At 34.2% G+C, this 23241-nt stretch overlaps 1 protein-coding gene across 3 annotated transcripts in view; it reads right to left on the reverse strand.

Annotated features, from left to right (window-relative positions):
- Positions 1-23241, reverse strand: part of ATF2 (activating transcription factor 2) — an 83938-nt gene that overhangs the window by 30847 nt on the left and 29850 nt on the right. For 2 of the 3 annotated variants that reach the window (XM_046019330.1, XM_046019329.1), the window contains 7 exons: positions 22120-22189; positions 15295-15391; positions 12193-12311; positions 11927-12055; positions 7981-8159; positions 6945-7059; positions 4952-5038 (listed from right to left, as the gene is read on the reverse strand). In XM_046019330.1, coding sequence (XP_045875286.1) covers positions 4952-5038; positions 6945-7059; positions 7981-8159; positions 11927-12055; positions 12193-12311; positions 15295-15391; positions 22120-22189 — 796 coding nt within the window. The remainder of the gene's footprint in view (positions 1-4951; positions 5039-6944; positions 7060-7980; positions 8160-11926; positions 12056-12192; positions 12312-15294; positions 15392-22119; positions 22190-23241) is intronic. The other variant, XM_046019331.1, reaches the window with a different exon arrangement.

Genomic DNA, 23241 nt, shown 5'->3' on the forward strand with positions numbered 1-23241 from the left:
TAACTGGATTTATAAATTGGCCTTGAGAATTCAAGGAAGAATTAAGTTTTTGAATTGGTAGTTTTAATAAATCTAGTATATTTGGGGTGCCTGGGAAGCCTCTGCCTTCGGCTCAGGTCATGATCCCGGGATCATCGGGCTCTCTGCTCAGCGGGGAGCCTGCTTCCCCCTCTCTCTCTGCCTGCCTCTCTGTCTGTCAAATAAATAAATAAAATCTTTTAAAAAATAAATAAATAAATAAACCTAGTATTTTTTTTAAATAGTCCCTGAATAATTATTTTTGTTCACAAAAGTTATCATCAAGGGCTCCAAAAACCAAAAAACAAAAATCACTGATATAATTCTAACTGCTGAAAAACATGACTAATGGCCTTAAAAAGGTAAAAAGAATTTTGATGATCACCAGAACCGTTTGTAAGAAAAATCTCAAGATTTAAGACCATATCTGCTTAATTTCTTAGTACCTAAGAAATGTTCATTAAATAAGTAACAATTGAAATAAATAATTGTTAAATGAGGCAAAGGTAAAATACATGAAGATGAATCAAACTACAAAAACTGAACTATTTTCAGGTTATTTCCTAATGTTGGTAGATTGGTTTTGTACTTAGAGCAATATGTAAGTACAGTTGATGATGACATGTAAGCACTGAAAATTCTAACAGATAGGGGCGCCTGGGTGGCTCAGTGGGTTGAGCCTCTGCCTTCCGATCGGGTCATGATCTCAGGGACCTGGGATCGAGCCCCACGTTGGGCTCTCTGCTCGGGAGGGAGCCTGCTTCCGCCCCACCCCCGCCTTTCTGCCTACTGTAATCTCTGCCTGTCAAATAAATAAAATCTTAAAAAGAAAAGAAAATTCCAACAGATAGTCAACAATGTTCCTTTTATGTTATTAAGATAGGGGAAACAGACTAGTAATATCTGATAAAAATATAAAACCAGGGTGCCTGGCTGGCTCTGCTGATCTCAGTCATGATCTCAGGGGAGTCTGGGCTCCCTGCTCACCGAGGGGCCTGCTTCTCCCTCTCCCTCTCTTGCTCTCCATGTGTGAAATATTTAAAAATACATACTCACACAAACACGAAGCCAATGGTGAGATGTGAAATAATTTCTGTGCCACAACAACCAAAAAAACCCAATTAATCAGAACTCCCTCAGCATTCCAGGCAATCATTATTTTGTTACCAGTTCATGTTACCTGGATAGAATGGCAATGTCTATTTTCACAAATGAGTCCAATAAGTATGATATATTAGAAAATGGAAACACAGGACAATCAATATACCAAAGGTGTTAAGTTCCCAGACCACAATGTCAATAAAATAGAAATCAGTAAGATAAAAAGAAAGCCTCCAGATATTTAGGAAATTATATATTTTTAAATAACCCACAGCTGAAAGAAGAAATCACAAAGGAAATTAGAAAATAAATGATAATGAAAATCTAGCGTATCAAAACTTGTGAACAAAAAGAAATTTAAAGTTTTAAATGCCTATATGGGAAAGGTAAAAAGATGTAATCAATAATCTAAGCTTCCACTTTTGCTGAAAAAACACAGGCAAATTAAGCCCAATTAACCAGAAGGAAGTAAGTACTGGAGATAAAAGTAGCAATCAATGATAATACAAATACACCATAAAAAAAATAAAGGCAAGCTACAGACTAAGAGAAATATTTGTAAGATACATGTAACAAAAATTTTGTATTTATTATATCCAAAGAATTCCTATAATATAATAATAAGAGACAATCCAATTTAAAAAATCAGCAGAAGATACCACAAAAAGCATCTGGCAAAATCAGAAATGCAACTGAAACCATGAGATATTGCTACAAACTCCTAGAAATATCTACAATGAAAATGACAGAAAACACTAAAGGCTAGCAAAAATGTGGAAACAACTGGAATTCCCATACTCTGCTTGTGAGAATGTGTATCTCTGGCAAAGGGTCTGGCAGTGTCTTACAAAGTTAAATGTACAACTACCTTCTTACTCAGCAATTCTACTCTTCAGTAGATAGACCAACTGAAAGTAAACATTTATAAAAAGAGTTATATAAAAATGTGCAGAGTTGGGGGCACCTGGGAGGCTCAGTGGGTTAAGCCGCTGCCTTCGGCTCAGGTCATGATCTCAGGGTCCTGGGATCGAGTCCCGCATCAGGCTCTCTGCTCAGCAGGGAGCCTGCTTCCCTCTCTCTCTCTCTCTGCCTGCCTCTCTGCCTACTTGTGGTCTCTCTCTATCAAATAAATTAAAAAAAAAATGTGCACAGCATCTTCATTCACAAAGCTCAACACTGAAAACCATTCAGGTGTCCACCAACAAGAGAATGGATAAAGAAACTATGGTAATTTGTACAATGGAGTATTACTCAGCAATAAAGAGGCAAATCATGATATACTCAGCAATGGATAAATCTCAAAGACATATGGTTGGCTGGACACAAGAATATATATAGATTCCATTTGTATGAAATTTTAGAACCAATTGCTGGTGACAAAGATCAGAAGAGCTGGGAAGGTGTACTGACTGGAGAGGAAAATAAACTTTCTGGGTAGATATTAACATTCTATACCATGAGAACAGTGTGAGTTACATTAATACACTTAAATATCAAAGTTAAGATTGGTTCATTTCAATGTATATAAATTTTACATTAAGAAGGGCCTATTAAAAAATAATTGAATTGGGTAGGGAATGGTCTGAGGGATAGATAAAACAAGAATGGCAGTTATAGGGGCGCCTGGGTGGCTCAGCGGATTAAGCCGCTGCCTTCGGCTCAGGTCATGATCTCAGGGTCCTGGGATCGAGCCCCGCATCAGGCTCTCTGCTCCGCGGGGAGCCTGCTTCCTCCTCTCTCTCTGCCTGCCTCTCTGCCTACTTGTGATCTCTCTCTCTGTCAAATAAATAAAATCTTAAAAAAAAAGAATGGCAGTTATATTGCTAATAATTGAAGCTGATGATGGGTACATGGGGGTTCATTATACCATAACTGTTTACTCTGTATATGTTTGAGATTTCCCATAATGAAAAGTTAAAGAAAAAAAGGAAATAGACTAATTTCTGAGTCTTTTTATTTAATTAAAACAGGACAATCGTATTTACTACCCCAATTAAAATAGGCAATCACCTAAATATGGTTATTTTACATTAGCAAAATTCTAATAATAAATTTAATTGGACTGTTAAATTTAAGTGGGGCAATCTATGACTCCCCATGCCTCCAATCAATGATTGTTCTCCATATATAAATTTATTAAAGTTATAGCTTTGATTTTTTTCTAATATAAAAACACACAAAACACTTTTATTCTTGTTAATTTCCTGGTGACCTAAAAGGAAAAATTACTGAAGTAAGTATTAAGTTTAATAGTTTTTACAAATATGGCCTACTCTTCTTACAGCCCAAAGTATTTCTTTAATTCAAAAGGAACAAATCAGATTTAATTTGTTAGGAAAAAAAATACATTGAATACGTAGATGTATTTTTAGATGCAATGTACAGCTAATTTTTCACTAGTATAGTATGTTTAAAGTAGGAAGTGTAAAAAACATTCCCAATGAAGCTTCTCTGTTATTAAGTGAAGAGGATTCATCTTAGTATTTCCAAAGCTTTGAGCTAAACATGTTGTTATGTGAAAAAAATTCCCTCTTGGGTTTTCAAAAAGTTCTCTCCCCACAATCAATAACCAGCTAATTTTTACACTCTTCAACCATTGTTCATTCAGATGGTGTATTAAGTTTTATTGTTAAAGTCATCACATGCCAATTTTAGATCGATTATTTGCTATAATGGAGAACAGAGGTAAAAAACTTAAAGCTTTGCAATATATAATAGTTTTTATACAAATTTATATTGGTAATAAAACACCTAGGACAGAACTTGAATAACAGCTGTCTAATAAAGATCTATTGATTTTTCTAAGGATGCAGTCATCAGCTGATGTTAAGAAGCCCTGAAGTGTGTGAGGCTATAGAAGGGAGAATTACATGGATTAAAGAGAAAAAAAAAAAAAAAAAAAGCAGTGGCAGTTTTAGGTTTTTTTACTAAGGAATTTGGCAGGTTTATGGAATCTGGGCTAAGAGAGACTCTAGAAATAAAAGTTTAATCTTTTTATTTTACAAATAAGGAAACTGAATCTCCTCAAAGTTAAAGTGGCTTGATTAAGAGTAGTGAATAGCAGAGTTAGGATTAAAATTAAAACACGTCTCCTGTCTCCTAATCTATAGCTCATTCCTTAAACAACACTAATTTCTTTTTTATTTTAAGATTTTATTTATTCATTTGACAGACAGAAATCACAAGTAGGCAGGCAGAGAGAGAAGGAAGCAGGCTCCTTGCTGAGAAGACAGCCTGATGTGAGGCTCGATCCTAGTACCCTGGGATTATGACCTGAGCCGAAGGCAGAGGCTCTAACCCACTGAGCCACCCAGGTGCCCAGCAACACTAATTTCTTAGTGTCAAAACACAACTCAAAAATGTAGTTTTTCTTTATACATTATGTGTAACATTTGCTAACTTGTATACGATTTCAGAATTCTTATTAACACTGTTAAACTAATTTGTGTCACTGTAAAACCCTCTGTACTGCCTTCAGATGATTACATCAAGTTTCAGCTGTAATATTCCTAGCCACCACCAGGAGGAGATTTTGTTTCAAAAGCTACAGCCAAAATAAAAGCTACAAACCAATGACAAGAATTAGAACTTAACTTCCAAATCCATCCATTTATTTTAAAGTACCACTAACTAGTCACTACCTAATGGAAACTTCTCCAAATTTTCTAGTTCTTCTATAGTGTGATACTTTATAAAATTTTATAAAAAATAAAATTAAAAAATTTTATAAAATTTTATAAAATCTATATTGTACATCTGAAGCAGGCTTTAATGGACAAATCGGTTCAAAAAGGGCTCAAGAAATGTGCAGAACAAGTAAAATCTTGCTTACCATTTTTGCTTCTGACTGTACTGGTTGAGGGGAGGAAGGACCTGGAATTCCTGGAACACTAGGCACCATGGTGACTGGTCGAACAAGCTATGCAAAACATATTAAAAAATAATTGCTAGAGAATATATTCAAAATGACTGTGCTGTATCTGCACAATGGCTATAAAAACCATAAGTTCAGAACCAGAAAACCTTAAATCCCTATTCATCTTCTGTCCTGATTTATCCTTTAAAACTTGTCAATTTCCAAGACGCTTCTCTAATCTTTAATTTTCACAATTTTTTAAATGGTTTCTTCTTACATAGGACTCATAATATTCAAAGTAATTGATGAAAAATCTCCCAAAGATCTGTCACACTGCCATTTGGATGTGAAAGGAAAAAAACATCAAAACTTGTGACAATGAGGCTGACAAATAATGTCACAATGAATTTTGCTCTTCTAAAAGGTATATATGTAATTTCTAAAATATATAAATCATGGTTCATTGATACATTAATATACTATATAATGATAAAGGAAGAACCCGGTTACCTTTAATAATTTCTCTAAAAATAATAATCTGGAACAGACTTCTTCATTTTTTAAAAAACCTAATATTAACATTGAGTAATTAATTATTATATAGCTAAATTATCTCTCCACTTTCATTTCAGTTTTTTTCATCACATTTACATTTAACAAGATAATCATAATCTCAAATACAAGGCCAAGAATGTTTCTCTCTTCAAAAACATCCTAAAAAAGAGGAAGTAGTCACCTAATATCTGAGTCCTTATAAAGTCACTCAAGGCATTTTGAACAGTAAAGTTCTGTCTGAAGATGATACATTATTTTACAATTACTTCAATCAATGCTAATTTTCAAAACTTAGGTTACTTGGGAGAATGTGTTAATAAGAAAGTAAATATTTCACATTAATTTTAATAATTTGTATGGGGATATAACCTCGAATTGTTGGAAGTTATTGTAGGCAGACTTTTAAAAACAATTTTTAAGAGCGATACAATAAATGATTATATTGTATGGATCAGAAATATCTATGTATAGGGTAAAAAAAGAAACTGTCTTTTTACTACATGAATGAATATCAAGGCTTGGGTGAATTTTCTAGGAAGACACACTCAGAAAGTGTTATGTTGAAATTACTCAGGTGAAAATAAAAATAACGTGTTTTGGAAAATTGTGCTAGATGTTTTAGTAAGTGATCCTAATGATAAAAACCTGAACAATGAAGACACATTTGAAGAGTCTGAATAAAATTGTTTTATGAAAAATACAAATCGTATTATTTCTAACTTAATCAAAAGAATGTGCTTTTAAATATTCACTGAATTATTAAGTATTACAAGTAGATGTTTAACTTGTCGTGACTTTCAAAATTTATATATTTAACATGCTCCTCAAGTAACTTTTCTTTTGGATCTTACATCTTGATTTATCTTTCAAAATGGTCAATTTCTCAGAGACATTTGTATTAGCAAAGTGAAGGACTATTTACTATTTTAGAGTGTTTAGATTTTCACACGCCTGAGCTAGCAAAGGAATGCTGTAAACCCAACCTGAACATAAAAGCTCACAAGAGTGTTCTTATAAACAATTCCTACAATAATCAAAATAAGGAGTTACTGGACATGTATTCTAGAATAAATATTTTCCTGAAGGACAAAAATTTGTGTTAGTATTTGAATTCTACAAACCTAGTCAAATTAAAAATGGATTAAATAAGGATTAAATTTCTTAATATTAATAATACATGGAAAACAAAATTTTTGGAGATGGAAAAACATTGTCTAACCTATTATGTTTGTCTTTAATAAATAGGTAAATAAATTCTACTATTAAAAATGAGTAAAATACTACTAAGCACTAATAAGTTTTTTGTTGGGTTCAGTTTCATAAACCAATCAAGCAGCCCTAGGTATATTTTCTGATTACAAATGTCAGTTTTGGTATGAAGAAATGATTTAAAGAGTCTGAATCTCAAACTTACTGGGACTGCAGCTGGAACATGCACATTAGAACTTGTAATTGATGCAGGAATAGCAACAGGCATGGTCTGTCCATTAGGAAGATGCAACAGAAGAGGAAATGGGCCTGGTACAGGACTAAGAAAAACAGAAAAAGGAATATTAAAGATAAGAAATCCTTATCAGTCATCTACAAAAATACAAGAGTATTTTTACTCCTATTATCATATCATTTTAAAAGAAATTTCCTAGCCACTGCAAAGCAAACTGTAAAATTTTACTATTTTTAACTGCATCTTAAATGTATAATGTATAAAGCAGTGTGAAAAAAACAACAGAGAAAAAAAAAAGGAAAAATTATGGATTTACTTGGGACAATCTCCAATGTTAAATGAGAAACTTTTTTTTTTTAATGAGAAAAATTTTTATCAGAAGCTCCTGAGGGGCATCTGACGGCTCAGTTTGTGGAGCATGCGACTCTTGATCATGGGGTTATGAGTATGAGCCCCACACTGGGTGTAGAAATTATTTAAAAGTAAAATCTTAAGAAAAAAAAAGCTTGAGAGATATGTGTAAGAAAAGAAAGAAATGTCATCTGATGGAGTAATTTTTGTATTTTGTGTGAACCAGCAGGAAAATAAGAGACCACCTTAAAATCACACTCAATGTTGATTTGTTTTTAAAATTAAATTTTAGTTGGGGTGCCTAGGTGGTTCAGTTGGTTAAGTGTATGACTCTTAGATTTTGGTTTAGGTATGATTTCAGGGTTGTATGATTGAACCTCACATCAGGCATCATGCTAAACATAAAGCCTGCTTAAGATTCTCTCTTCCTCTCCTTCTGCCCCTCCCCCCAAATTAAATTTCAAATATTTATTTTCTAATCTAACAATATTAAGGAAAAAAAAACCCAACCCAGTACTTTTTCAAAGCATACAGATGAATACGCACACACACACAACTAAGGCCACATTTGAATAATTAAATGCCTGAAGAAAAATTCTGACAAGATAAACTTAATTCATAAATAGTTCAATGACTGGCCTAAATCCTCACTTACACGATTGGCCTGTTAGAGGATGGTGCCTGGGTGATTACAGTACTTGAGGTTGGTGAAGGTACTGCTTGCTGAATAATTACACTTGAGTCAGAACTTGTAAGCAGCACATTGGGAACCTGTAATGATGCTGGACGAACAATAGCTGATGTGGGCTGTGCAGTTTGTGCCAATGATACCTCCTATTTAATAATGAGACAGAGAAAGGGTGGGATTTAAAAATATAAGTCAATCCATGTAATTTAGAGTGAACAGAATATAACATACTTCTAAAAGCATCGACAGAATTAATATCCTCCCCCAAAAGTAAATTTTGGAAGTGGCTATAAAGTTTCAAACTCAATGTTCAATATTTTAATTTAAAAATATCAGAGTGTCCCCGCCCCAGCCCCAGTACAACTTGTTTTTCTATCAATCCAGAAATAGGCTGGGCAACTTGGCTCTGATTCCATGAGAATTTCTGTAAAAAGTAAAAATATAATTCAGTCTCAGGGAATTATAGAGCTTAAAATTTAGGAGAGATTACTTAGTCCTACTCCATCATTATACTTAAAAGGAGGAAACAGGTCCAGAGAGACTGGGTTTATGGTTGATACAAATTCAGTAACAGAAATGGTTTGAAAAGTTTTAACAACAGTACACGTGTTTACTAATCTCAGGTAGCTACCATCCCCCACTGCTCACTATCTCTCTCTGTCAAATAAATAAAACCTTTAAAATAAATAAATGAAAATAAATAAAGCAATCTATAGAAAATTGGAGATGGAAGTAGAAACTCCAGTTAGAATATAACTGTTAATAATCCACATAAAAGATGATGATGGGGGGGCGCCTGGGTGGCTCAGTGGGTTAAAGCCTCTGCCTTCGGCTCAGGTCATGATCTCAAGGTCCCGGGATTGAGCCCCACATCGGGCTCTCTGCTCAGCAGGGAGCCTGCTTCTCCCCTCTCTCTGCCTGCCTCTCTGCCTACTTGTGACCTCTGTCTGTCAAATAAATAAATAAAAAAATCTTAAAAAAAAAAAAAAGATGATGATGGTGTGGAGTAAAGTGGTAACCCTGAAGACTGAAGAAGATAAATTAAGGATAATTCAGGGGGTATGTCTGATAAGATTTGCTGCTGTTTTGATGTGAAGAAAAAGAGGGGCACCTGAGTGGCTCAGTGGGTTAAAGGTCTGACTATGGCTTAGGTCATGATCTCAGGGTCCCGACATCAAACCCTACATCAAGCTCCCCATTTAGCAGGGAGTCTGCTCGTTCCTCTCCCTCTGCTACCCCCCAGTTGTGATCTCTCTCTCTCAAGGAAATAAAATCTTTAAAAAAAGGAAGAGGAAAGGAATTAAGGATTCTTGGCTTGAGCAACTAGATGGGATGGAGAGAAAATTTACTGAGACAGGGAAAGAATCAAGAGCTCTGACTTAGATATATTAAGATGGTTATTAGACATAGAAAGGGAAATGTCACAATGGGAGTCAGAAATGAATATGGAAATCCAGGAGATACCTTGGTTGATATAAGTTTGAGAACCATCAGCATGTAGTTGTTTTTATAAGTTATGAATGTAGATGAGATCACCTAAGAAGAAAAGTGAGAAAGAGAAGTGAAGGAGGCCCAAATAGACTATGCCTTGCCCAGGGGGAGGCTAGAGACAGGAATGCAGAAAGAAGAATTATCCTTGAAATATGCTAAAGCAACAATGAAGAGGGAAAAACTGTTGAGTGTAAAGGGACTAGAAAGCTCTTTAGAAAAAAAAGATACTTCTATCACAGAGTTAAAAGCATTTCCTGTAACTGTGAAAACATGGAAACAATCTATATGTCCAAAAAGAACAGGATAATTTGATACATTAAGATAATCAAACCATGAGAGACTATGGACTCTGAAAAACAACCAGAGGGATATGAAGGGGTGGCAGGGGGGTGGGTGGGGGGGTGGGAGGTTGAGGAACCAGGTGGTGGGTAATAGGGAGGGCACGTACTGCATGGAGCACTGGGTGTGATGCCAAAACAATGAACACTGTTATGCTGTAAATAAACAAATAAAAATAAATATTAAAAAAAAAAAAGATAATGGTAAAAAATAAAACAATTAAAACTTAGTATTTTGGAAATTTTCTAAGGACATGGGAAAGTGTTCATTAATGCTGAATGTCTAAAGCACAATATAAGAGTAAACTAGGATTGGCCTGCCTGGCTGGTTCAGTTTGTAGAGTATATGACTCTTGATCTTGGGGTCATAAGTTCAAGCCCCACATTGGGTGTACCACTTACTTAAAAGTTTTTTTTTTTTTTTAATTTTTGTTTTAAATTAAAAAATAGGGGGGCGCCTGGGTGGCTCAGTGGGTTAAAGCCTCTGCTTTCGGCTCAGGTCATGATCCCAGGGTCCTGGGGTTGAGCCCCACATCGGGCTTTCTGCTCCGCAGGGAGCCTGCTTCCTCCTCTCTCTCTGCGTGCCTCTCTGCCTAGTTGTGATTTCTTTCAAATAAATATTAAAAAAAAAAAAAATCTTTAAAAAAAAAAAATTAAAAAATAGGGGTGCCTGGATGGCTCAGTCAGTTAAGGGTCTGCCTTTGGTTCAGGTCATGATCTTGATGTTCTAGGATCGAGCCCCACATCAGGATCCCTGCTCAGCGGAGAGTCTGCTTCTCCCTCGCCCTCCACTTGTGCTGTCTCTCGCTTTCTCGCTCCCCAAAAAATAAATAAATAAAATCTTTAAAAAAATTAAAAAGTAAACTAGGATCTTTGAGTTTTTCTTTGTATCCATCTATCCTTCTAATGAAAATGCATGCATATATCTATGAAAAAATGTTTCAAAATATTAGTAATTTGTATCACTCAATTATGGGCTAACAGGTGATTCTGCTTTTCTTCCTCATATTTTTTCTGTATTCTTAAAGATTTTATGAGACTCACTTCTATAATTAGGAAGTGAGGGGGAAAACCCCACAAAACATCTAAGGTCAAAGCATTTATTCCTAAGTAGATAGTTACTTTTTCTGCCTTACTTCTAGATTCCTTGCCATGACAGAAGTCCATTAATTCATTTACGGTTTTAAGAATATAGTCATCTAGAAAAACACTGTCATTGCCTCTTCATTGTGCCACACACAGTGCCCCATGAGTTCACTGTAAGTGTTTATGAATAAAAAGTGATCAAGAAATACCCATGGGGCACCTGAGTGACTCAGCTGGTTAAGCGTCCAACTCTTAGATTTCAGCTCAGGTCATGATCCTCAGGGTTTTGAGATTGAGCCTGTTGTCAGGCTCTGCACTGGGCATGGAGCCTGCTGAAGATTCTCTCCTCCTCCTTCAGCCCCTCCCCACTCCTCTCCCTCTCTCTTAAAAAAAAAAAAATGAACGAACGAACCACAATAATGGTTACTCAACACACACTATAGCCCATGGGTCCCAAGTTACCAAGGTATTCAAGATCCAGGAATGAGGCCCTAAACCACCTACAAAAGGCTTATACTGAGAGAGTATCATCATCATCTTAGTTGGTAATACCAAAGACCCATTGCTGATAATGAGTAACTATTCGTTTAGCCCTTAAAAAGCCTAAGTAACCCTGGTTCAAGCAATTTTTAGTTGTAAAGAAAAAGCTGTCACTATATAAAACTGGTGAAGAATAAAATAGCAAAGCCCAAAAACTAAATTCACTTTATAAATTCTTGTAGCCTTAAGAAAATAACTTTTATCTAAAATAACTGCTGTTCTCCCCTATAATTTTTCTGTGTGTAATAAAAAGCCAATTATCTATAAAGGTGACATCTTCTTTCCCTGAAGTTTCTATGAGTATTCACAGGCTTTCACATATAAGACTATTATAACCTGATTCTCAGTTATGTACAACTTATTATATTAATATTTTAGGTAAATCAAATATTTAACTTTACTTGGGATAGTTTTTTTACACCACGTTCGTGTTTCTACCAAAAATATAAATTTCTAACCTTTTCATCACTGGTAGTAGACTCTGGGTGAGGTAAAGGACTATCCTGGTGAGTTGTTTCTACAACAGAGGGCTCCTCAATTTTGCTTCTTATGATGGGTGTTGCAAGTGGGGATAAATCTAGAGGCATCTAAAATATAAACATTAAAGAAAATGTCAGAAGTTCAATAAATGCCAATCAGTGTATGTAAAATAAGAAAGCAAGAAGTGTAAGCTAGGACAATTGTTTTGTTAGAAGTACTTTTAATTTCATGGTTAACAACATACTTTTTTAATGTCGTCTTCAGAGGCTTTCTTGAATTCATTCTCAAATGGACTTGCCAATTCATTAAACAAACCCACTTCTTCACAGTTTTTCAAAAATCTTGTTGGTGTTGGGGTCTGATCTGAAATAAATGTCAAGAAGCAACCACATAGATTTAAATATCATACAGGACCTTAAAATATAGCTAGTAACTTAACAAATTAGCAGGATTGGTTCAGTCAGCTGTTAATTCTCTTTGGAAAGACCTCTCCCTTTAAAGCAAACCAAATTAGGTTAAGATTTTGTTGCAGTTCCAGATATTTCCTCCAACTTTATGAACCATAAAAGTATGAAAAAAGTCCTTCTTGTTCCTTAGTCCAGACCTTCTCTTTTAATAGAATGACATAAGCATCTTCTACTCAGAGATCAACTACTATCATTATTTAAGGCAGTAAGAATTTTTAAAAATTTGTATTATTAAAAATTATGATTGTTTAAAATACATGCAGTTTGGGGAAAACTAGGACAAGAGCATGTATATTCATTCACTCTAGCTTGGACCTTCCACTAGTGTTCATAATCTATTAGGAAAGCAAGCTTAAGATGAAACAGAATTTTAATAGGTAGACCAAAATACTACAAGGAAGAAAAAGGTTAAAGCAAGAGCCGTAAAACAAAAACAAGCCAAAACAAAACCCTCTTTTATCACTATCCACAGAAGCCAGTTTTCTATTTTAATGGATTTTTTTAAGCTTTGAACTATGGGCTATATAAGAGTTACATATTTATGGAATGTTCTACTTTAATTTCCAGGCAATAGAGGAATAGTCAACTCTACTTTCTCACAATGTAAAATATTTTAACTATACTTGAATATGTACTCACGTTATATACATTAACACATGTACTGGTTATGGAATAAATACTAGCTAGGGTCCATGTTGAACAAAAAATAGTATTTTTATATGGATTTTGTCTATTTGTCTTATTATTTTCCAGGCTATTTATTCATACTGATAAAAGCTGGTGGCACAGAGCATCAAGTTACAGGTTTTATCAGGAATCTAGTCTAAGCTAAATAAAAGTATAAAGATGACTCCTAATTTAAGATTTTATATAAAATTTAAAAATTCATATATTTGTTAAATATTATGTCCCCAGAATTGGCAGTAATTAGTATTATTTCGTCTTTGCCCCACATGTATCTAGAATATAACATGCTTACTACATATAAATATATTTAACACTATAATGACCTATATGTCATACATATTAGGTACAATGTAAGCCTATCTCAAACACTACTAGTATTATCTAAATTACTAAAGGCATCATTTTACCTATTAGTCTACAACATACATACCCACTAACCCTAAAAAGACTTCTGAAATTGTATTACAGCAAGGACTCAGAGTACACCTATCAGCTTAAGTTCTTTATAGGTGAATTAGTAAACTGAATAGAAATTTGTCTCCTCCGTTCACAGCCAAAGGGTTCGTCTATCTCAGCTCAACAAAAGGCTCCTAATGTGTGGTAAAGGAAGAGAAAAGTCTTACAAATAAAATATATGCATAAACCACTGTTACCAGTGACTACTAGAATGATTAGGTGTGAGAAAAGAAAAGTCAACACAGGCACAATTGTTTAAACATGCAGTAGCTTATGGATATTGATCATCAAATATATACCATACACATCATGCATTACACTTACACAGTAATGCTAAACTACTAATTTCAACATGTTAGTTAAAAAAAAAAATGGTCAAGTGCTGTGTTTAAATGTGTTCTACTCTTCTACTGTAATAAAGGTAAACTAATAGGAAATTTCTAGAAACCAATCTCAAAACATTTTTGAGTTGAAAAGTTACAGATACTGGTCTAGTGCAATAAATTTCAGACAAGCAAAGACCTTTCATGCCTAGGAGAGTGAACTGCCTAGACTGTTGTTATTTTGTTTGACTACTTTTTTGGGTTCCAGCTCCTAATATCTGATGTACAATATTCTAAAGAAGTGCATAACTCACTCTTTTCTGCTTCCTTTTACTTACGGAACTAAAGAAATGCTCAACATGCTCTTTCATTTTTCCTAAATAGTTTTTGAAAAATTACCAACTTTGTTAACTCAAACTTTTTCATTATAAAAATCATGATACTGAAAGTACAGGAAAAACCATCTGCCTCATTATCTCTGCAAAGTTTTGCATATGATAATTCAACCTTTATGTTGGGTAATTATTTCAAAATACTAATAATACTCGGATTTCAGGACTAATTCCAGATAAATAGTATAACCCAAACTTCAAAAGACAAAAGAATAATTTACAGTTGATTTTGAATACTTATGTGACTCTGTGGTTATGATACAAAAGGGTCTGAAATTTATATATTACATTTTATATAAAACTTTGTTTTAAAACATACAAAATGCAGTAGAACTATGCATATTATGTGTGTGTCCATATACATAAATGTGTGTACATATATATTTAAATACCCAAAAAGGGGCAGCTAATACAGAATGAAAGGATAATTAAAACAATGCATGAATTTTCTCTTTTCAAATGCTGTGAAAGATAATAATCTGCTTATGTGATACTGTATCTTCACAGGATCAAAACACACAAAAGAGGCACTGACTGAATTTAGGTCCCTTGAGAGTATTTTTACTAACACAGATGTTTTAGTCCCAAAAGAAATATAAACAAAATTCAGTGAACAAGTCTGCTACCTGATCTTTCTCCAACAGGAGGAGCTTGATCATTTCCTACCTTCCCACAGCATTTCAAACCAGGTTGTAAAAAGCTAAAAGAAACACTGACTAAACATCACATTAGTTCAATTATCAATTAAATGTAAACTTTGGAGATGTGATAAATGCTCCTGGGGTTCTAACTACTTTCCACAATACACTGAAATCTACATTGAAAAACCACACGGAAAAGTGAAATGAATGGTCAGAAGGAAACATGGAAATGTAATGGGTAAAATACATGTTGCCAACATTTACTGTAAATGAAGTAATTGGAGTATCACCAGACTATATTATTTACAGAGAATACACAAAAATTGTGCACATTCCAGGTGAAATATGTATATAAGCTATTAATAAAAGCATATACTAACCAGCCACAATGACACTGTCATTACGTGCTGGACCAAATTTCAGTGTCATCTCATGTTTATGTTTATGGACAGCCAAATGATCCTCGTTGGTAAAACGCTGTGGCAAAAAGTTTTAAAATATAGTTAAGATTTTAAATTTGATCAAATAAGTAAAATGATAAGGAAATTCATTTCCACAACATGTAAAACCACCATTAACAATGAAATAGTTTGTTAACTATAAAAGAATCTATTGTTAGTATAGATAAGCATACAAGACTTCAAATACTCATAGAAAACCCATTACCCAAGAATAAGCAATACTGATGTATTAAGTCACATAAATCATTTGAGAGTGTTTAAAAATAAAACCTGAGGCAAAGAAACTTCATATAAATTTCATTTGGACACTAAAAATAGACCCCTATTTTTTTTTTTTGCCATATTATAGTAGAAATATGTATTCCATGGTTCAGTGACTTTTGAAGGAAGTACTGTTTTACACAGACTTCAGGTTACTTACCACTTTTAAAACAAGAATTCTCTTATAAAAATATTACTCTTGACAAATTAAGTAGTAAATCAGGTTCTTTATGCTACCACACTAAAAAAGAATGCTTTTTTTATAATCCAGTGATGAAATAGCAAGCAGTAACAAAGCAGTTCATTTTAAAATGTCTGATATCAACCTTTATGAAGATGCTCCTTATTAAGCAACAACTGAAAATAAGGAGCACTTAAATTTTGTTCTTTCAGAGCATTAATTATAAAATGCCAAATTAAGAAACATAAATTCTCTACTCTACATCCTTATAAATGGGGATGTTAAAATTACATATATTTGAAATTGGTTCCCCTAAACTATCAAAATGGGATTCCTAGGGTGCCTGGGTGGCTCAGTCGGTTAAGCATCTGACTCTTGATTTCAGCTCAGGCCATCATCTCAGGGTCGTGAGACTGAGCCCAGTGTCATTGTCGGGGGGGGCGGGGGGCTCATGCTCAGCGAGGAGTCCACTTGAGATTCTCTCTCTCCCCTTCCTCTCCCCCACCCCTCCCCCAGCTTGTGTGTGCACTTTAAAATATACAGTATTTTAAAAAACACCAGATTCCTTCTCTTATGGAAATATTACTCCTGGACAAATTAAGTAAATTAATTAAATTAATTAAGTAAATTAATTAAATCAGGTTCTTTAGTTACCAAATTAAAAAAAATGCTGCTTATAATCCAGCAAAGAAAGAACAACCAATATGATAACAAAGCAGTTCATCTTAAAATAATCCAGCTCTATCCTACCCAAGTACTATCTTCCTTTGTTTTATCATTATAAGAATCCTTCCCCAATTTGTAGGAAGAAGCAGTTGTCTTCTTAAAATAGACTGTTAAATAACAGCTCTTAGAGAATGAATATATGTGTAGAGTTTATACAATAATGTAGGCATCATTTCATTATTTTCCATTAGTTTTAAATATACATGTATTACATTCCACACTAACAGTATTTTAAATCAAGATTCACTTTATGGGGGCGCCTGGGTGGCTCAGTGGATTAAGCCGCTGCCTTCGGCTCAGGTCATGATCTCAGGGTCCTGGGGTCGAGCCCCGCATCGGGCTCTCTGCTCTGCAGGGAGCCTGCTTCCTCCTCCCTCTCTGCCTGCTTCTCTGCCTAATTGTGATCTCTCTCTCTGTCAAATAAATAAATAAAATCTTTAAAAAAAAAAAAAAAAGATTCACTTTATGTCCAAAGAACCTAATAATGGGGATGCCTGGGTGGCTCAGTGGGTTAAAGCCTCTGCCTTTGGCTCAGGTCATGATCCCAGGGTCCTGGAATGGAGCCTGCTTCCCACCCACCCCCCCCCACCCACTTGTGATCTGTCAAATAAATAAATAAAATCTTAAAAAAAAAAAAACCTAATAATGCAGTTTTTCCATGAAGGTAATAATTAAACACTTGTGAATAAACACATTTTTTCAGAGGTCTAATTAATAGATAAGAACCTGGAAAGTTATCTCCTAGGAATTTATTCTACAATTGTTCTCTGCTTGGACTGGTTTGACTACAAATATCCAAATCAAAGAGCAATCACATATGGAATTGTACAAAACACGAAAATGGCACTAAGACTGATCCTGAGTGAAAAGGTACAGCTAAAAAGGCCCTAAAAAAATTCAGGATCATGTGAATATTAAAAGGGGAATGCAAGAAATATGAATTCACAAAGTTTCCTACATGATCTATAGATCAAATTTACCAAAATGCTATTCATTAAGAGATTTTTTGATCATATGATATTATTGATGTACATGGATAAAATACACTGAAACTGGAACTTGGTAAGAAGAGTTTAACCTGGGGCGCCTGGGTGGCTCAGTGGGTTAAGCCGCTGCCTTCGGCTCAGGTCATGATCTCAGGGTCCTGGGATCGAGTCCCGCATCCGGCTCTCTGCTCAGCAGGGAGCCTGCTTCCCTCTCTCTCTCTGCCTGCCTCTCTGCCTAGTTGTGATTTCTCTCTGTCAAATAAATAGGTAAAATCTTTAAAAAAAAAAAGAAAAAAAAAGAGTTTAACCTTAGCTATCATCTGAAATAATTGATTTACCTCTAACAAGGAACTTAAAAAAAAAAGTCAAAGGCCATCATGTCCAAAGGCAGTCATGAGGAAAAGACACACACACACACACATATGAATGAAATAAATTTTTTCAACAAATGCTTATAAATAGCTACTACTACATGTTAAGATAAAATTTTTGCAGAATCTATGTGAATTGCTTTCTGAGTCAAATTAAAGGTTTCTTTTAAAAATAATTTTTGTAGAAAAATTATAATGCTGCTACTAGTAATAATGTATTAAATATTTCATAATTTCTTTCTTCCAGGCAATTTACAGCACAACTCCAATGCAAAATACACAGTGTTTTGTTAAACAACAAGACTTAGAGCATACAGCTGAATAAACAGGCAGTCAAGAAAGGTAGGATGGGTAACCATCCCTCTTATAAAGTTAAAAAGGAAGGGTAACCGGACAGATGGAAGGGAGCTTAAATTTTATAATGAATTTAAGCTCTGATATCTGAGAAATCTGTTTTTAGGCTTGAACACTCACCAGAACTAACTTCCTAAGAAGTCAGTCATTCTGCATTTAATACATGCATTAACATCCATGATACACATTTTTTTCCTATTTAACAGAATAGGTACAACTAAGTTGTAAAGCTGTAAGGCCAGCAGCTCATTTTACTGCTTCTTTTACTAGTTTAAAGGAATCTGTTCAACATCAGGAAGCTACACACACACACACACACACACTTACACACCTCCAGTTAAACGTCACCTAAATAAAATGAATCTTTTTATTTATTTACATTTATTATTTATTTATATTTTATTTATTTATTTACAACTCCTTTGTAAAACAGTTTATAATGCATAAACATTCTACCTAAGAAATAATTTTCAATGAAAGCATCACCCAAAGCAAAGATATTAACAAATAAAATAGAAGCGTTACAATGTTAATCTTTCACTAAATTATCTCACTTTGTCTCTTTTACCAAATTCAATGGAACATTACTTTAAAACAATGCAACAGAACTCTTTCTGTGAAATACCTAATAGTGACTGAGACATATAAAAACACTTTTAATAGCAAGAAAAAAGTTAAAATTCTTTGCCCTAATTTTATAGGTCTCTCTCCAAAATAACACTAACAAAACATGTTTTAAAAAATTTTAAATTTGGAATTTAAATTTTAAATTAGGAAATTTAAATTTAAGTGCATTAAAGGTAAAATTCAAATTTGGAATAATAGCAATATTTATGAAAAAAAATACCACCACCAAATTGGTGCTTCTAAAATCAATTCTTTTCTTTTTCTTTTTTTTTTTTTTAAAGATTTTATTTATTTGACAGAGAGAGAGAGATTACAAGTAAGCAGAGAGGCAGGCAGAAGGAGCGGGGGAAGCAGGTTTCCCACTGAGCAGAGAGCCTGGTGCGGGGCTTGATCCCAGGACCCTGAGACCATGACCTGAGCCAAAGGCAGAGGCTTAACCCACTGAGCCACCCAGGTGTCCCTCTAAAATCAATTTTTTTTGAACTGTCGATTTCCTAGGAAACTATTCACAAAAAATTCTGGGAAATATAGTTTTTTTAGCTTAAATTTGTAGAAAAAAATGAGTATCTAATATAGCTCCAAAATACATGTCAAATCAGTCTATTTCTCTATATTGCCCACTATTACCACCTAGACAAAGCCACCATTATCTCTCACCTGACAGATGTCAGTCTCTACTCCCTGTTTCCACTCTTACCTCAGTAATGGCTTTTCATTGCTCTGTGAATAAAGCCCAAACACTTTATCACAGTCTACAAAGCCCTCCTGAATATGGACTCTTATTCTACCTGACAGAATCTTTTACTCTTATCCTTGTGGGTCACTACACGCTCTAGCCACAACAGTCGTCCTTTTTTTAAACACACCCAAACCCATTCCCTCCTTCCAAACTTTCATTTGTTGTTCCTTCAGTTTGAAAAACTTCCTCCAGAGGTCTGCTCCTACATTTTCATGTCTTAATTCAAATGTCATCTTATCAGAGGGTATTCCCTGATAAACCTAAGTAGCACCAACCCTGGTTAACTTCCTATCTTTACCCTGGTTCAGCATTTTTAGATATATCATGAAAATTAAGATCATAATGAGATACCACTATACCCTCACAAATAATGACTAAAATTAAAAGACTATCCAGAAAAATCTCAAAAAGAACTAAATTGGTGAACTTACCTTACCTGACTGGAAGCATTATTGTAAAGCTAGAGTAATCAAGACATTGTGGTACTAGCATAAAAGCTGACAGACTGATGGAAGGAACAGAGTAGAAAGCTCAGAAAGAGACCTGCATTTATACCACACTTTGATTTTCAATAAAGGAGTTGAAGCAAATTAATGGAGAAAGAAAAGTCTTTTCAACAAATGATGCTGGAATATCTGAAAAACCACATGGGAAAAAAAAGTGAGCTTCAAATCCTACTTCATACCAGTATATACATATGCAAGAAGTAATTCAAGATGGAAACACAGGCCTAAAGGAAAAAACAAGCTTTCAGAAAGAACAAAGGAGAATGCCTTTGTGACTTAAAAGTAGGCAAAGATTTCTTAGATAAGTCACAGAAAGCAACAGCCATAAAAAGAAAAAAATTAACACATTAGACTTCATTAAAATTAGAAAGATCGGTTGAGCAAAAGCTTTTATCATTAAAATTAAGATGCAAACAAAAGACTTGGAGAAACTTATCGATGGACTGGTATACAGGATATATAAAGAACTACAAGTCAGCAATTAAAAGAAAGACAACCTGACTTTTAAAAACAGCAAAAGATCTGAAAGATATATCACAAAAAATAATGCAAATGACCAACAAGCACATGAACAAGTGCTCATCTTCTCATCAAAGAAACGCAAATTAAAACCACATGATACATCAGTATACACACAGTGAAAAATGGCTAAAATTAGAAGACTGACAACACCAAATGTAGTCAAAGAAATGGCACAAGACTCTTACTCTTGGTGGAAATGTAAAGTGGTGCGTTCATTTTGGAAAACAGTTCGGCAATTTCTTCAAAGTAAGTATCTAACATATGATCCCACCATTTCATTTCTACACATTTACCCAAGAGAAAAAAAAGCATGCATTCAGACCAAAGACTTGTACACAAATAATTATACTGCCTTTATTTGTAATAAGTAAAAACTGGAAATAAGTCCAATATCCACAATTGTGTAATAATGACTCCTCAACAAAAAGGAATTAACTATTGCTCACATAACATGGGGAAACTGCAAATTAATTATAAGGAATAAAAGATGCCAGACAAAAAGTACATGCCGTATGACTACATAAAATTCTAGAAAACACAAACCAGGCTATAGGGACATATGGCAGAGTAGTGTTTTACAAAGGCAGAAGCAGTAACAACTGGGAATGACAAAACTTTTGGGGTGATGGGTACGTTCTTTATCTTAATTATGGTGATGATTTCATGAGCATATATACATTAAAACATGAAACTGACTTTGTAAGTACGTGCAGTTTATTGTACATCAATCATATGTCAATTAAAACATCAACTAAAGAAAACAAGTAAGAACCAATGAAACACTAATGCTTTTTTATGATTTACAGTTCGTATATTTAAGTACTCAGTAATCTGGCTACATTAAATTTATTCTTTCATTTTTTGGTGTCTATGTTATTTTAAAGTTAGAATTATTATAACAGCAATAGATTAATAATTAATGGTCTGTTAAAAACACTGAAATACTATTTTTTGATATAATGTGGAAAGATTATTTTCTGAAAATGCTTTCATACATGCTCTGAAGATGTTAGTTACATTAAGAACATTAATACATTAGTGACACTGTCAGAGGTAAATATTAGTTAATATTGTAAGAGTTCAGCAAGTAAAATAATTTTCAAATAAAATAATGTATACTTGATTTCCAATTAAGCAATTTACAATTATTTTCAACCAGTAATGGTCAACTGGTAAACGGTCAAATCGTCAACGGTCAAATAGTAAAATATACTATTAAGCCCTGGATTTTGTCTAGGTATCCACCTTTCCATTTAAAGACTTCTAACTTTTTCTTTCCATATTAGATTGTTTTTAAAAACTGTACTATTGAAGACAAAATTTCTTACCAAAACTTTTCTGGGTAATTTACATTCTAACTCCAGAATTTTACAAAAATTGTAAGAGAATCCTTTTAATGATAACATAAACTTTCATCAATGTTTTAATAAATATGAACATACAAAATGCTTTAAAGTAATTTATATATTACCTGGCCACATCCAGGGGCAGTGCATAGAAAGGGTTTGTCATCACTCATATTCCACAGGTCCTTGTATTGCCTATAATAAATATTAAGAAATGGCTTAGTGTTTTACAGTATAGACTTTTATTTTATTTGTTTTTAAAATTTTATTTATTTATTTTTGAGAGAGAGCACTTGAACCTTGCACAAGCAGGGGGAAAGGCAGAAAGAGAAGCAGATTCCCCAATGAGCAGGGAGCCAGATGTGGAATTGATCCCAGGACCCAGGGATCATGACCTGAGACAAAGGCAGATGATTAACCCAACTGAGCTACTCAGGCACCCATACAGTACAGATTTTTTTTTTTTTTTTAAAGATTTATTTGTTTGACAGACAGAGATCACAAGTAGGCACAGAGAGAGGAAGCAGGCTCCCTGCCGAGCAGAGAGCCCGATGTGGGACTTGATCCCAGGACCCTGAGATCATGACCTGAGCCGAAGGCAGAGGCTTAACCCACTGAGCCACCCAGGCACCCCAGTACAGATTTTTAAAGAATAATTTTAAATGTAATATTATATGATTTTCACTAAGCTTACTACCTTTTCTATTTTCATGTGAAATAAAATACTTTTACTGATCTTTTAGCCCTATTTCCCTTCCATCTTTTTATAACGAGTAGGCAAATACATGTAACATGCATTTTACACTACAGAAAAAAAAAGGTTAGGAACTTTGGTCTATCAAGCTAAGTCTTTTCTGTTCAACAGTTTAAGTGAAGAAAAAATGAAATAATTATAGAAAATCACCACTTTAATACCCAATGAAATAACGGATCTAGGTCACATCATATAACCATTAGGAAAAAAGGTGACAGGAACTTGATAAAGAACTCACAGGTCATTCTTAAATTAACATCACTAAGAGTGGGACAATCAGAAATTATGTGCCTCCTGATATGATACAATAGAGAGCAAGAGAGTGTTCTTGGGCAGGGGTTGGGGTGGTATACGTGCATGCGTGCGGTGCATGCGTGTGTGCATGTGTGTGTGTGCATTTATGTCTGTGTGTGGACAGTATGGGGAGTCAAACCTGAATTTAATCAAGAATCTCTAGATTTGCTACAGGAATACAGGAGAAACCTGTCAACAC

Source organism: Meles meles, chromosome 9 (assembly GCF_922984935.1).
Source record: "Meles meles chromosome 9, mMelMel3.1 paternal haplotype, whole genome shotgun sequence".
Taxonomy (NCBI): Eukaryota; Metazoa; Chordata; class Mammalia; order Carnivora; family Mustelidae; genus Meles; species Meles meles.